Source organism: Camellia sinensis, chromosome 3 (assembly GCF_055761805.1).
Source record: "Camellia sinensis isolate YWXY chromosome 3, ASM5576180v1, whole genome shotgun sequence".
Lineage (NCBI taxonomy): Eukaryota > Viridiplantae > Streptophyta > Magnoliopsida > Ericales > Theaceae > Camellia > Camellia sinensis.
Window position 1 is genome coordinate 17,815,504 of NC_138963.1, and position 15,178 is coordinate 17,830,681.

At 34.2% G+C, this 15,178-nt stretch overlaps 1 protein-coding gene and 1 long non-coding RNA gene across 3 annotated transcripts; one reads left to right on the forward strand and one right to left on the reverse strand.

Annotated features, from left to right (window-relative positions):
- Nucleotides 1-9,586, forward strand: LOC145822360 (uncharacterized). Its single transcript, XR_014363517.1, has 2 exons — nt 1-89; nt 9,250-9,586. It is a non-coding gene; the product is annotated as an uncharacterized LOC145822360 (long non-coding RNA).
- Nucleotides 9,587-9,660: 74 nt separating this feature from the next.
- On the reverse strand, nt 9,661-14,895 carry LOC114305720 (tropinone reductase homolog). Of its 2 annotated transcripts, none has more exons than XM_082919191.1 (5): nt 14,739-14,895; nt 14,044-14,251; nt 12,580-12,796; nt 12,178-12,290; nt 9,661-10,008 (listed from the first exon to the last, which is right to left on the reverse strand). In XM_082919191.1, exons 1-5 carry the CDS (start codon nt 14,831-14,833, stop codon nt 9,835-9,837), a joined length of 807 nt encoding a protein of 268 aa, XP_082775317.1. In that variant the 5' UTR covers nt 14,834-14,895; the 3' UTR covers nt 9,661-9,834. The 2 variants fall into 2 exon arrangements, with proteins under 2 accessions (XP_082775317.1, XP_082775318.1); XM_082919192.1 differs by lacking the exon at nt 9,661-10,008 and adding an exon at nt 10,227-10,282 and having other exon boundaries at nt 12,177-12,290.
- Between the last annotated feature and the right edge of the window lie 283 nt (nt 14,896-15,178).

Genomic DNA, 15,178 nt, shown 5'->3' on the forward strand with positions numbered 1-15,178 from the left:
ATCCAACAAGTACACAAAGTGCTATAATCAATATAGAGTTTTCGAGCTAGGAACGCAAGAAACGAGGAGAAGCTCAGAATAATTTAGAGGTAATTTTTAGGTACGAAAATTTTTATTTTTGATTTACGTTATTTAGATTTGGGAACAACATTATATATGTATTATGTAACATTATGTGATGAGATAATTTTGATGATGTATTGTTTTGAATGGAAGAATACTTTAATTATGGATGAATTTTTATTTATATACAGGAATTTTTATATTATTATATAATTATCGATTTATTTTTTAGTTATTTTCATTTAATACAGGTAATTTTTATATTTTTAATAATCTTATTGCATTTTTTTTTTTTTGAGACGGCACCACACTGCCTCAAAAAAAATTAAAATCAGGTTTTTGCGACGGTAGTATAGTTGTCACCAAAGATATTGGCATTGTTAATTAGTTGAAACAAAAGGCTTTTAGCGACGGTATTCTTCACCTAATACCGTCGCAAATAATATTTTTAGAGACGGGATGTTTGCCGTCGCAAATAACCATTTTACCGACGGTATTTGTACCGTCGCAAATAACCAACATTTTAGCAACGGTGTTGTTGCCGTCGCAAATAACCATTTTAGCGACGGTATTTTAGTACCGTCTCAAAAACTTCAAATTTCTACACATTAATGGCGACAGTATTTTGCCGTCACTAAAAGGCATGTTTGCCGTTGCCTATATTTTGCGACGACATCTTACTGTCGCTAAAGGCCTTTAGCAACCCCCTTTGTTGCGACCCCCCTCTTACTGTCGCTAAAAGCTATTTGCCGTCACAAAAAAACTTTTGAGACGGCGTTTTGAATATTGACGACGGTATTTTATCGTCGCAAAAAAGAAAATTTTTTGTAGTGCCAGACAAAAGACTAACTACGAAAAATTATATGAAAACACTTGAAATGCTAGAAAAAGAATAACAGAGAAGTAATTCCAAAAAAAAGAAGCAGAAAATGTGCCAAAATTTTCGATATAAGGTGTTGAATTAAATTTATTTTTGTGGGCACAGAACAAGGATGAATTTTATCCACTGATTAGAAATTTTGGGTACTATATTTTGATTTTTTTAAAGGTAAATTATGTAAATAGTCCCTGTACTTTATATAATGTGTCAATTTGATTCCTGTAATTTTAATTTGCTCGATTTTGCCCTTAATTTAACGGATTGTATCATTTTAGTCCAATAAATAACAACTGTTAAGTTAATTTAACGGAATGTCAAATAATGTGTCAATTTGGTCCATGTACTTTACACTGTGTGTCAATTCGGTCCTTGTAGTTTCAATTTTCTCAATTTTGACAAGAACTAAATTGATATATTGCAAAAAACACAGAAACCAAATTGACACATTGTTTGATTTTTCGTTAAATTAACTTAATAACTGTTATTTATTAGACTAAAATGACACAATCCGTTAAATTAAGGAATAAAATCGAGTAAATTAAAATTACAAAGACCAAATTAACATATTATGTAAAGTACAGAGACTATTTGCATAGTTTGCCTTTTTTTTTTTTTTTTTTTTTTTTTCTTTTTGAGCTTGTAGTTTTGCTTTTTTAAATATTGGGCAATATATATTTGTATCAGGTCTTATCTTTTTGATATGGACACTTATCAATTGGATTGAAAATCACAAATATATGACCTAGAATGAAGTACGGATATTTTAAAAAGGATGACTTATCCGTAGTGGATATGATATTCTTTGGATACTCATGGATGCGTATTAGATATTTATTAAAAATATTAGATACTTCAAGTCACGTATTACTTTTTTAACAAAATTAGATTTGTGACATTTCTTACATAGTATTATAATATAATATAATTACAAGGATAAATACAAAAATATTTTTTTGATACTTTGTTTAATTTTTTTTATTTTTATTTTTATAAGAACATATTGAGTTAAAGTTCTATAATTTGTCAAATTAATATATCTTTATTATTTCATGCATGTCCCCTATAACTACATAGAAAAAAAAGATTAAGAAGAGAATATAACAAAAAGAACATTTTTTAATAAATAAATAAGTAAATAAATATGAATATAACATTTGTGCCAAAGGGAAAAGTCCAGAGAGATTGTGGATTGTACTATTATCATAATATAAACATATTCAATTTGATATTAAAAAGAAATATTTGTTAGACTTATTTTAAATTTAAAAAGTAAACAACTTACTTATTTAAATAAGTACCTAATTCATTAATATTTTACATTATAAAATTACAATGTGATTATCAATATTATTTAACTTATGTATAACTCACTGCTAATGTTAATATAATATTGTTAATTTGTTAATTGTATAGCTGTCTAGCTTTCTTGCTAATTGTATAGCTGGCTTTCTTTCTGCTTTCGGTGGTAATGGATTGGCATCCAATGTACATTGCTTCTCTCTATAAAGAGAGAGTTCATTTCTCTTGTAATAACATAACACACAATACAGAAACACTCTTTGCTCTCTAGCCTCTCTTTCAAATTAATCTTTCATGGTATCAGAGCGCATAAACCTGTTCGAAATTTTCTCCTGAGTCCAACGGCACCAAGCCCGTTCTCAGAAAAGCCAACACGCGCCCACACGCGCCGCCCTTAGCCTCTGCGCGTCAACACGACCGCCACCACTCTCACACGCGCTCGCACGCGCCAACTCCTGTCGCTCACTTCCGCCACGCGCCCACACGTGCCCACACGTCCGCGGCTCCCATACGCCGCGCCTGCTACCGTACGCGTACCGTGCGCCGCTTTACTATTGTGCACCCGCGTGCGCCAAACCAGCTCCCGTGCGCCGCGCCTGCGCTGTCTGCTAACGTGCGCCGTTGCCTTCCTGCTAACGTACTCCTCCCTGCACTCTGCTAACGTGCGCCGCTGACATCATTGCTGACATCATCTCTGTCCAGCATACCTTTCCTTGCTATTTTCGACCTTCCGGACTCACTGGTACACTCTGTTTTACCAAATTTTGCTCCTACGGATCTATTTCTATTACTTTAACCCTACTCAACTAGTATTATGGATCGTCATGATGCCTCCCATCCCATTTCCGTCATTTTAAATGGTTCAAACTATGTTCTGTGGGCCCAAGCTATGTCCTATTTCCTCAAAGGCAAGAAGCTCTGGCGAATTGTCACCGGGGATGTGGCTAAACCAGTAAAAGACAGTGCCACTACTGAAACTCCTGTTCATACTGCTACTTATGAAGACCGACTTGAGGAATGGGACAGTAAGAATTACCAAATCATTACCTGGTTTCGTAATACCTCTATTACCTCTATCAGTCTTCAATTTGGCCGCTTTCAGCTTGACTCTGTAATTACTCCTGCGAAAGACATCTGGGATTTTTTGAAAGAACGATACCAGACTACTGGTCTTGCCCATCAATATCAACTTCAGAACCAACTTCACCGCATGCGCCAAGAATCCACTCAGTCCATTAATGACTTCCTTTCTCAAATATACTCTGTTTGGGATCAGCTTGCTCTTTCCGAACCAGCATGGCATGACCCCGAAGATGCCGTTTTATTTACTATCCATCGCAACCAGCAATGGTTGGTGCAATTTCTCATGGCTCTTACCTCATCTTTTGAGCCCGTACGTGCCTCTCTGCTTCATCGCCATCCATTGCCCACTCTTGAACAAGCAATTTCTGAGTTGCTCTCCGAGGAGACTCGTCTCGGTACTCTTCAAACTCATCATGTGGACTCTGTTCTTGCCACTCCTCCGTCCCGGCCATCCTTTCCCCAGCGAACTACTGCTTGCCTCTACTGTCAGAATCGGGGCCTTCCTTCAACCCATCTCCTGGTCCATTGCCCCGTCAGATCCTGCCGCTACTGCAACAAACTTGGTCCTGGCCATCTGCAACAGGATTGTTTTCGCAATCCCTCTCGCTCATCCTCCAATAGCCACTCCTCTCGCGGTGGCTCTTCCCGGGGAAACTTTCACAGTTCCGGCAATCAGTCTCATCACACTGCTGCTGCTGCTTCCGGGAATCAGTCTCATCACACTGACACTGCCACCTCTGCCGGGTTCTCTGAGTCACCTACTCCATCTACCCCTCGCTTTTCTCCAACAGATGTAGAGGCCATGCTCAAACAGCTTCTCTCCCCATCTGGTACACCTCCTCCTACTGCTTTGTCTGTCATTCCAGGTAACTCTTCTTGGTATTTTGACTCTGCCTGTTGTAATCATATGACCTCCAGTTCTACTATTTTTTCTTCCTTATCTTCCTCTCCTCATATTCCCTCAATACATACTGCTGATGGTTCTCTCATGTCTGTTCGTCATGTTGGTACTGTTTCCACCTCTTCTTTATCCATACCTCACGTTTATCATATCCCTGCTCTTACCTTAAACCTTATTTCCATTGGTCAATTATGTGAACTTGGTCTAACTGTCACATTTTCTGCTACTGATTGTTTGGTACAGGACCCTCAGACAGGGCAGACTATTGGGATCGGCCGTAAGCATGGACGTCTCTATGAACTCATTCACCTTCATGTTCCTGCCTCTCCTCAAATTGCTGCTCCTACATCTACTTCCTCATTATCTCCCTTTCATCTTTGGCATTGTCGCTTAGGGCATATTTCTGTTAATCGCTTAAGGTCTTTGGTTTCTAGTGGACAGTTGGGTCATGTAATTCCCGATAATTTCGATTGTATACCCTGTCAACTGGCCAAACAACCTGCTTTATCATTTAATAAAAGTACTTCTGTTTCTCTTGCACCTTTTGATCTTATACATTCGGACATTTGGGGACCCTCACCTACTACTACTATGGGGGGATCCCGCTATTTTGTTGTTTTTATTGATGATTTTTCCCGGTTTACTTGGCTTTTTCTCATGAAACATAGGTCTGAATTGAAACACATTTATTATCGTTTTGCACAAATGGTCCACACCCAATTCTCCAAAACCATCAAAATTTTTCGCTCTGACAATGCTATGGAATATCGGGATTCAGATTTCCTTTCCTTTCTTCAGCATCATGGTACATTGCCTCATCGTTCCTGTGCTGGCACATCCCAGCAAAATGGCCGCGCTGAACGGAAACATAGGCATATTCTTGACACTACTCGCGCTCTCCTTCTCTCTTCTTCCTGCCCTGAAAACTTTTGGGGCGAAGCTGCCCTCACTGCTGTTTACACTATCAACTGTTCTCCTACACCTGTCATCCATAATCAAACTCCCTTTGAACGTCTGCATGGCACTCCCCCTCCATACGCCAATCTCCGGGTTTTTGGTTCTGCCTGCTTTGTTCTACTTCAATCCCATGAACACACCAAACTTGAACCTCGCTCTCGTCTTTGTTGCTTTCTTGGGTATGGCATTGAACATAAAGGCTTCCGCTGTTGGGATCCTCTCTCTAAACGTCTTCGTATCTCCCGTCATGTCGTTTTCTGGGAACACCAAATGTTTTCCTCGTTATCCTCTTTTCACTTACCCGGACTTTCCACTACTGTACTATTTACTGATCCTTCCATCGATCTTTTCTCTGCTGATTTTGATACAGGTTCCTCCTCCATCGAGACGCCCTTGCTCACCCCTGATCCTGTCCAGCCTGCTCTCCCTGAAGGTCTACCTCTTGCAACCACACCTCCTTCTCCACCGGCTCTTCCTCCCACCGATCCTCCTCCGGGTCGACCACGCCGGGTAACTCAACCTCCTATCCATCTTCGTGATTATATTGTTGGATCTGCTGCCTTCTCTACTTATGAACCTACCTCCTATCGTGAGGCTTGTACTAATCCTCTTTGGCAGCAAGCTATGACTGATGAACTTCATGCCTTGGATAAAGCTCATACTTGGGATCTTGTTGATCTTCCTCCTGGCAAGACTGCAATTGGCTGCAAATGGGTTTACAAAATCAAAACACATTCTGATGGCTCTATTGAACGCTACAAAGCTCGTCTTGTTGCCAAGGGCTTCAACCAAGAATATGGCATTGATTATGAGGAGACATTCTCTCCTGTTGCTCGGCTTACATCTGTTCGTAGTTTACTTGCTGTTGCTACTGCTCGCCACTGGGGGCTCTTTCAGATGGATGTCAAAAATGCTTTCCTCAATGGTCATCTCCTTGAGGAGGTCTACATGCAACCTCCACCTGGGTCCACTTTTCAACCTCATCAGGTTTGCAAACTACAGCGTGCTCTCTATGGTCTCAAGCAAGCACCTCGTGCTTGGTTTGCTACGTTCAGTTCTACCATTCTTGACTTCGGATTCACCTCTAGTTCCTATGACTCTGCTCTCTTTATACGGACTACTGCTCATGGTACTACTCTTCTTCTTCTGTATGTGGATGATATGATTATCACTGGTAATGATACAGCTGGTATTCTCCACCTCAAACAATTTCTCCACCAACAATTTGAGATGAAGGACCTTGGTACTCTTAACTACTTCTTAGGCCTTGAAGTCTCTCATGATTCTACTGGTTCCTATTTGTCCCAGGCCAAATATGCATCCGATCTTCTGGCTCGTGCTGGTCTTACTGATTGCAAAACTGCCTCTACTCCGATTGATCCTCAGATTCGTCTCACTCCTCTCGATGGCACTCTTCTCTCTGATGCTACTCTTTATCGCCAGCTCGTCGGCAGTCTTGTCTATCTCACAGTCACTCGTCCTGACATTGCCTATGCTGTTCACATTATCAGTCAGTACATGTCGGCTCCTCGCACTCCCCACTATACTGCTCTACTCCGCATCCTTCGCTACCTCAAAGGCACTCTGTTCCATGGTCTTCACTTCTCGGCTTCTTCCTCTCTTGACCTACGTGCCTTTTCCGATGCTGATTGGGCTGGGGATCCTACGGATCGACGCTCCACCACGGGATTCTGCTTCTTCTTAGGGGATTCTCTTCTTGCTTGGCGTAGCAAAAAACAATCTCTCACTGCCCGCTCTAGCACCGAAGCTGAATACCGAGCTCTTGCTGATACTACTCAGGAACTTCTCTGGCTTCGCTGGCTCCTTGCTGATATGGGAGTTTCTTCATCTACTCCTACTCCTCTCTACTGTGACAATCAGAGTGCTATTCAGATTGCTCACAATGATGTTTTTCATGATCGCACCAAACATATTGAGATTGATTGTCATTTCATTCGCCAGCATGTTACTTGTGGAACTGTTCATCTTCTTCCTATTGCTTCAGTCGATCAACCCGCTGATATCTTCACTAAGGCTCATCCTCCTGGCCGCTTTACTGATCTTGTTTCCAAACTCAACTTGGTAGATGCTTTCCCTCCTTGAGTTTGCGGGGGGCTGTTAATATAATATTGTTAATTTGTTAATTGTATAGCTGTCTAGCTTTCTTGCTAATTGTATAGCTGGCTTTCTTTCTGCTTTCGGTGGTAATGGATTGGCATCCAATGTACATTGCTTCTCTCTATAAAGAGAGAGTTCATTTCTCTTGTAATAACATAACACACAATACAGAAACACTCTTTGCTCTCTAGCCTCTCTTTCAAATTAATCTTTCAGCTAAAAAAAAATATCATAACTATACTAGTATCTTATTTTTTAAAAATTTTGTCGTAGTACCATATTAATATCGTGTCATGTCCTGATCCTGTATCCATGCTTCCTAAATGGTCCGTTTCTCAATAATACGGCGGTTTTGATTGTCATGAAGTCACTTGTTTGTTTGTTTATTTATTTTTGCAATTGATAGATTAAAAGATGGTAAATTATAAATAGATCTCTTAAGATTTTATTAAAATACGAATTATTTTTTGTGATTTTGAAAATTATATTTTACCTTTTGAGGTTTTTAATTTCATAACAAATTACTTATTTTATTAATAAATCATCAAGTCAATTAACAGTTTTTAAAAATATTAAAAATATTTTTCAATTAATAATTTAGGTAATTTTATTATTGTATAGGAGAACAATTAGGAATTTTATTTTTTCAACTAATTTTGTTAAATAAAAAATTCTAATAAGGGAGTTTTTGTAATTATTCAAACCACATGAGTCAATCTGTATTTTAAGTAAATCTCAAAGAATGTATTTGTAATTCATCCATTAAAAAAATAAGAAAAGCACCGAATTTAATTCTGAATAGGTATTGTTCAATAGTTCTTATATTGACCTACTATAAACGATATTGCTATATAAAACGATGGGAGAATTATAGAATGTTCCCGAAATACAACGTGTCCATACTCCTTAACTAATCATCATTTAATATGTTTCTTCATGTTCCTCAATCACTCAACATAATACTCCACCTATCTATTTTTTTCACCAATCACAATACAATGAAATACTACATATTATATTCCGAAATTACTGAATAATTACCCAATGGCTGAGAGTTATTGACCCTATGCCTCGGGTGCCACCGGTGACAAGAGCTATCATGCCCTTGAGAGACAATCTTCCGTTTCTGCAACTCATCTCTGCTTCTTGTGCCATGTTCTTCTCCACTTCCCCTTGAAAACTTCACACTTTACAATTGAAGTAACAAATAAGTGAAAACTTACCGTAGTGTTTCCTTTTTAATAACTTCCCCAAACTGTGTGGCTGGGCTTTTTTATTTTTTATTATTTTTATTTATTTATCATCTTTAGTTTTTTCTGTTGAGAAATTTTTTTTTGTTGTTTTTCAATTTTAGTTTTCATTTTTAGTTAACTTCTGGGAGAAATTACTAAAAAACCTCAAAGGTTTGAACCTTATATTGAAATAAATTTTAAATTTTATCAATTTAAATTATAATTTTTTAACTTATTTTAATTTAAACCATTCATTTATTTTCGTTAATTAAAATTGATGAAAAATTGATATTTTTGTCATTAATCTCATTGTAGGTATACTAAAAATGTCTAAAATATCCGTTTTACTGATAAAATATAATTTTTTTTTTTACAATTTACTTAACAAAAATAAAATAAAAAAATGATTTAGATTAAAAACGAGTCAAAAGATTACTGTTTTAATTAATAAAAACAAAAATTCAAGATTCATTTTATTATAAGACTCAAAACTTTTTTTCTTTTTATTTTTTATTTTTTATTTTTTAACTTCTATATAAAATGATTTCATCAATAAAAAGAGCAAAGGTAAAAAGATTGCATGGTAGTAAGATGAGCATATCCCAACTAAGTTTCCAAACACCAAGGACAAGACCAGCTCTTGGCAAGGTACCAAGCAGCAAGAAAAATGTTTATGATAACTTTTTTTTTTTTTTTTTTTTTTGTTGTTGTTACAGAAAAATCCTCCATACCCTCTCGCAGGTCCAAGGCCGCTCCTTACAGAGATCACCAAGGTGTCCTGTTAGCCGTTTCGAGCGAAGAGACTATAACCTGGAAACTTGCCCCGACCTCCCAAGACAAGCTCCGCTTAAGTCAGGACTCGCACAGTGGGGAGCATTAAACCCACACTAAGTGCTGACTAGACAACTTGAGGTCCAACCTCCTAACCAATAGTGCTTCGCCCAAGAGATTGACCCAAGGGGAGAATTAAACTTGTGACCTTGGGACTTAAACCTCAAGGCCTTACCACAATGCTAGAACCCGTTGGGTTTTTATGATAAACTTATTTTTATATATTTCTTATATCTTGCATTATTCATATCTTCTTAATTTTATAACAAGATATATTGTTTGGCTGACACAGGACATACAATTAAACATCACTAACAATGATGTAAAAAAACATCATCAACTACCATTACAAATAGGAAGCAAAATAAACAAAACATCAATAACAACTTTCTCAATCATCTCAAATGGAAGATTATTCAGATCGGAAGCAGATTTTCAATTATTCCTCTCTCTCTCGCTCTCTCAATATTTTAATGGTCAGGGTAAAATCCATTGATAGTAAATCCACCATCGACACAAATGACTTGGCCAGTAATATATGAAGCGGCAGGGAAGCAGAGGAATGCCACTAGTGACGAAACTTCATTAGGTTCTCCAGGCCGACCAATAGGAGTTCGAGATACTACGCCCTTTGCTATTTCCTCCTGAAAATTTAATTAATGTGAGAAATTGTTTGATGGATCAATAGAACTCCTCAATACACTCCATAATTTCTTGAATAATGCTATATATATTAATTAGTGTACTAATTAATATATCAATTGATAATGTGACATAATTTAAGAGGTTTTAGTATTTATAATGTGATTAATGAGTGGAGTCAATAATAATATCATAACTAGTGTTGGTACATTAATTAGTACACTAGTTGGTGCATCTAGCCCCACCGTAATTTCTTTATGCCTTTTGCTATTTCCTCTTGAAAATTTAATTTATGTGAGAAATGTTGTTTGATGAATTAATAGAACTTCTCAATACACTCCATAATTTCTTTCTACACCCGACACATGCATTATAATTCTTGTACACCGAGGAAAGAAAAAGACAAAAAAAAAAAAAAAAAAAAAAACTCACGTATAGAGTTAATTATTGAGCGCAATTAAGAGCTCCCATGCATTGACAGCAAAAGCTGGGGTCGAAGGGTTGCAAATTAACCGAGTCAAGCTAAATTTTAGTATGTTTAAATTTATCTATTAAGATTTTAATGAATACAAGTTTGAGTTTGAGTTTAATAAAAATTTAATAAATTGAGTTTGAGCTGAGTTGGTTTAAGCTTGATTCGAATTCGAGGTTGTTCACGAGCCTTAACAATTTAAAAAATTTATAAATTTATACTTACGCATGAGATCACAGTTACAATTAAAATTTGATTATACAATTATATATACAATATATATAAGCATACTATAAAATTTTTTTCAGGCTTGGTTTGGGAAGTAGGTTGGCTTTTTGGCTTTTTTGGCTATTTTAGCCTGGACTAAAAAGCTTGGTTTGGGAAGGGCTTTTTGGCTTTTTGGCTTTTTTGACTTTTTTTGTGAGAGAAGAATGTAATGATTATAGGTTGGATGTGATGTTTTGTTTGTTATGGCTAAAATAGCCTATTTTGTTTTTTGTGGCTAAAATAGCCAAAAAAGCCTGAAAACCATCTTGCCAAACAGAGGCTCAATATTTTAACAAAATAATAATATCTACTACAACTATTATATAAATGTACTATCTATGATTAACTATTATTTATATTTATAATTTTTAAATATATAAATAATAGTACCCTTAAAAGCATGCCGCTTGTCACTTATGTGCTTATTTTTCATTAAAAATGTTAATAATTATGATCAATTGGAAATTAAAATAAAATTATAAATTCATGATCAAAATTGAGCAAATTAAAATTGCATGAACTGAAATGATATAAGGACCAAAATATAGGGATTACCGACATAATTTGCCCTTAATCATAAAAGATAGTATTTGACAACATTAATGTTATTTTTATTTTTTATTGGTCTATGATATTAATTGTAAAGAAATTGATGTTATCAAATGGGCAAAATATATTAAAAATCTTAAAAGGCATCTATGACAATACCTTGTTTGGTTTTGATTTTTTTCTAAAAATTGAATTTTTTAATTTTTATGTGTTTTTTTTATGTAAATTTTTTGTAATATTTGAAGTAAATTTTTTAATTTTTAAATGCACATAACTTATATGCATCTAAACAATAAAATATTTGTGAAAAAATATTTTACAAATTCAATAAATGCAAAAAAATACAAAAATATATTTATTTTTTTGTATTTTTTGTATATGATGGATTTTTTTTAAAAAAAAATTATAAATATTATACTTTTTAAGTGTATCTAAAAAAATTCTTAAAATATTAAAATTTTTGAATAAAAACAAGAATAAAAAACAAAAAACTCAATTTTCTAAAAACTAAGCTCAATTTTCTGAAAAAAAGAAAAGAAAAAAAAGAAAAAGTATTGAAAAGGAGTAGAATGTTTGTGGGCAATAATCAATGATTATATGGGTTGAACTTTGAAGACGCTGTCATAGGCTAATTACATAGCAATTAATGATATATAAATAGAAATTTTCAAACATAATGAGTTGACTCAATGTGTAATTTTTACTTTAAAATAAAATATTTATGAAAATAAATTTATTTACAATAATGATAGTATCACATTATTTTTGTAGAGTTTTTTTTTAATGAATTTTTTTTAAAAAAGTTGTAAAAAAAGGTACTTATCAAACGAGGGGATGAAAACTTGAAATTACATAATAGTGAAAGGTTAGATAACGTTTGTACCATCGGTTTATCAATAAGTGAGGTTTTGATGATAGCTGGCGCAACTGAGTTAACTCGAATGTTGTCCTTTGCCCACTCACAAGCCATGTTTCTTGTGACTTGATTCATTGCCCCTACAAAAGGCAAAAACAACGAAAAAAAAATGCAGGAAAAAAAAAAAGAGAAAAAATATCAAATATTCTTCTTGTTTGCCTCTTCTGAATACAAAAAAATTTAGGAATCAGAAATCGACAACAAAATTAGATACAATTCTTTTGCAAGAGGTGAGATTTATCTTTGTGTATGTCTCAAATCTATGTAACAGTTATGTCAGATTCTATAATTGATTTCGGTATAAGTAAAAAAACTATTTCGCAATGTTGTTATATATATAATATATGTGTGGTGGAGAAATGTATGTACCTTTAGATGCAGCATAGATAGAAAGTCGTGATACACCAACCACACCAGCAGCAGAAGAATTAAACACGATGCTTCCTCTTCCTGATGCCTTCAAGAGTGGGTGTGCAAGTTGACTTAAATGGTGAGAGGCTTCAAAATTGGTACCCATTATAAAGCTGTAATCTTCAGCAGAGATTTCTGTGGCTTCTTTAACTAGTAATGTTCCAGCATTATTAACCTAACACCCAAATAATTACAAATTTTAACAAAGCCTAAAGAAAGAGAAAAAATTGTGAAAAAAACTTCTTAACTATGACCTTGTCAACATCATTTTGAATAAAATTTCAATCTAAAAATTCTATTTGTTTATCATTTTCATATTTATTTATTTTTTTAAACGCTACACAAGCAAAATTCTAGCTGATTATTGAACCACTAGACACAAAGGTAAGGGTTCCATGTGTATTTATTAATATGGACCCACTATTTGTGTCTCTAGTAGTAGAAAAATTTGATCAGTAATCCGTTTATGTAGCAATCACCCTGTTTGGTGACCCAAAAAGTTTTCAAAAACAATTTTTTGAGTTATCAATTCATATTTTTGTATTTTAAATATTTTTAAAAATATTTTACTCATTTTTTAAAATTTTTTAGATCCATTTAATCTTAATATACATAAAAAGTAAAAAAAAAAAAAGAAAAAAATTGTACAAAAATCTTTAAATTTTTTTATTAAATATAAAAAAATACGAAAATGTATTAAATTTTTATATTTTTTGTATTTGGTGGATCTTTTAATTTTTTTTTCTCACAAATATTATACTTTTTAAAGTATTTAAATTAGGTGTATCTAAAAAATAAAAAATTTGCGTAAAATATTAAAAAAAAATGATGTTTTTATTTTAAGGTTTCTGATATTAAAATTTTATAAGATAAAAGACATGCAACATTTTTATAATAATTGAGTTTCCTCAACATTTTTACAGAGAAATTTTGGCATAGAAAATCTCTTCACAAAGATATTTCAGCTCTTCAAAAAGAAATTTCTCTAATAATATTATTGAGGGACCTAATTTAATAAGAAAAAATATATTGGAACACTTCTATTGCTAAGTTAGAGAGGGATGTTTTACTAATTTTTTTAAAAAACATTTGTTACAAACAAAAAAATATATATATAAAACAAAAAACCCAATTTTCTGAAATGAAACAGGGTGAATGCTGTTTTGAGCTAAGATGGTATGAAATTTGTTTCCTTCTTTTGATCAAGAACTTCAAATAGGTCATCATGTCATTCAATACGAAACTTTGTAAATAATTTCAAATATGTAAAATTACTTTGGCAAATCATTTCAACCTATTAAGTCCAGTTTTTTGCTTCTTGCGAGAGTTGAATATAAGACTAGGAAAAATGACTCCATATATCATGTTCAATCCTTCAATAATTGGGCTATCTTTTTCAGTTCAAGGTTTGAAGTAACTTACAAGGATATTCAGTTTTCCAGCAAAGATAGAGGAGACATTTTCCATCAACTTCTCACGTTGGGCTCGCAATAACACATCACATACAGATCCTGTTACCTTAAAACCCTTTCTTCCCCATTCTCCTAAACATTTAGCCAAATCTGTTTGGCTACGTGCACATGTATGAACAGTTGCGCCAAATTGTGCTAGTTCTTCTACTATGGCATGCCTAATTAGAAAAACAAAAACAGAAAAAGAAGATTAACTAGTTAACGGAAATTCATAACGTATTGAAACAAAAGAAATTGGCTAAATTATACTCATAGTTCCTGTAATATGTCCATTTTTTTTTTTTTTTCTTTTGCCTTGTGTTACTTTAGCCAATTGTTAACCCCGGCTAAGATATTAGACAAAAATTAAGGGTAAAATGATATTCATTAAAAAACAAAGTGAATATTTCAAATTGGACGTTAAGGGTGTGTTTAACTGTTCAATTATTTTGTGAAGAGTGAATGAGATGTTTTGCCAACTTGATTTTTGTTTGATTTTTAAAAGAGCGTTACAATTGAACTAAATTAATACAATGTAAAATTCAATGATGAAATTAATGCAATTAGAATTATAGAAACTAAATTGATATAAGAAGCAAATTATAAAAATTACTAGTTTAATTTGTCTAAAGAAATTTGAGTAAGGTTGAAAATGGGGTCACCAACCCTATGCCTCGAGTACCACCGGTCACCAGGGCAGTCATTCCCTTCACAGACCACCTCTCATCTCTATCACCACTGGTGAACTCCGGTTGAGCCATGTTTCTCACTCTGCGTTGCAACCTAAGTCCACAAGTTGAAATGTTAAAGGTAACCAATATATATAGGCCAGGACAGCCCAGCTCTGTTTGTTTCATCCTCCTCCTCCTTCGTAGTATTATTATTATTATTATTATTATTATTATTATCATTATTTGAGAAATTTTATAAGAGTATCTTCCATAGTGTATCATTTATTTCACTGACGCTATATTTGGTTGGGGATTTGAGCAGGAATTTGAAAAAGGAAAAAGGAAAAAATTAAGTGAAATGTGAATAAAATATACCTACATTTCACATATCTTTTCCCTTTTCCTTTTCAAATTCCTCTCTAAATCACTCAACCA

Excerpts from the sequence above, each read along its gene's own strand:
- LOC114305720 (XM_082919191.1), bottom strand. The coding sequence starts at position 14,833 with ATGGCTCAACCGGAGTTCACCAGTGGTGATAGAGATGAGAGGTGGTCT. Across the intron at positions 14,252-14,738 it reads GGTGGTACTCGAGGCATAGG|GCATGCCATAGTAGAAGAAC; the intron begins GTTGGTGACCCC and ends TTTTCTAATTAG. Across the intron at positions 12,797-14,043 it reads CTGGAAAACTGAATATCCTT|GTTAATAATGCTGGAACATT; the intron begins GTAAGTTACTTC and ends TTTGGGTGTTAG.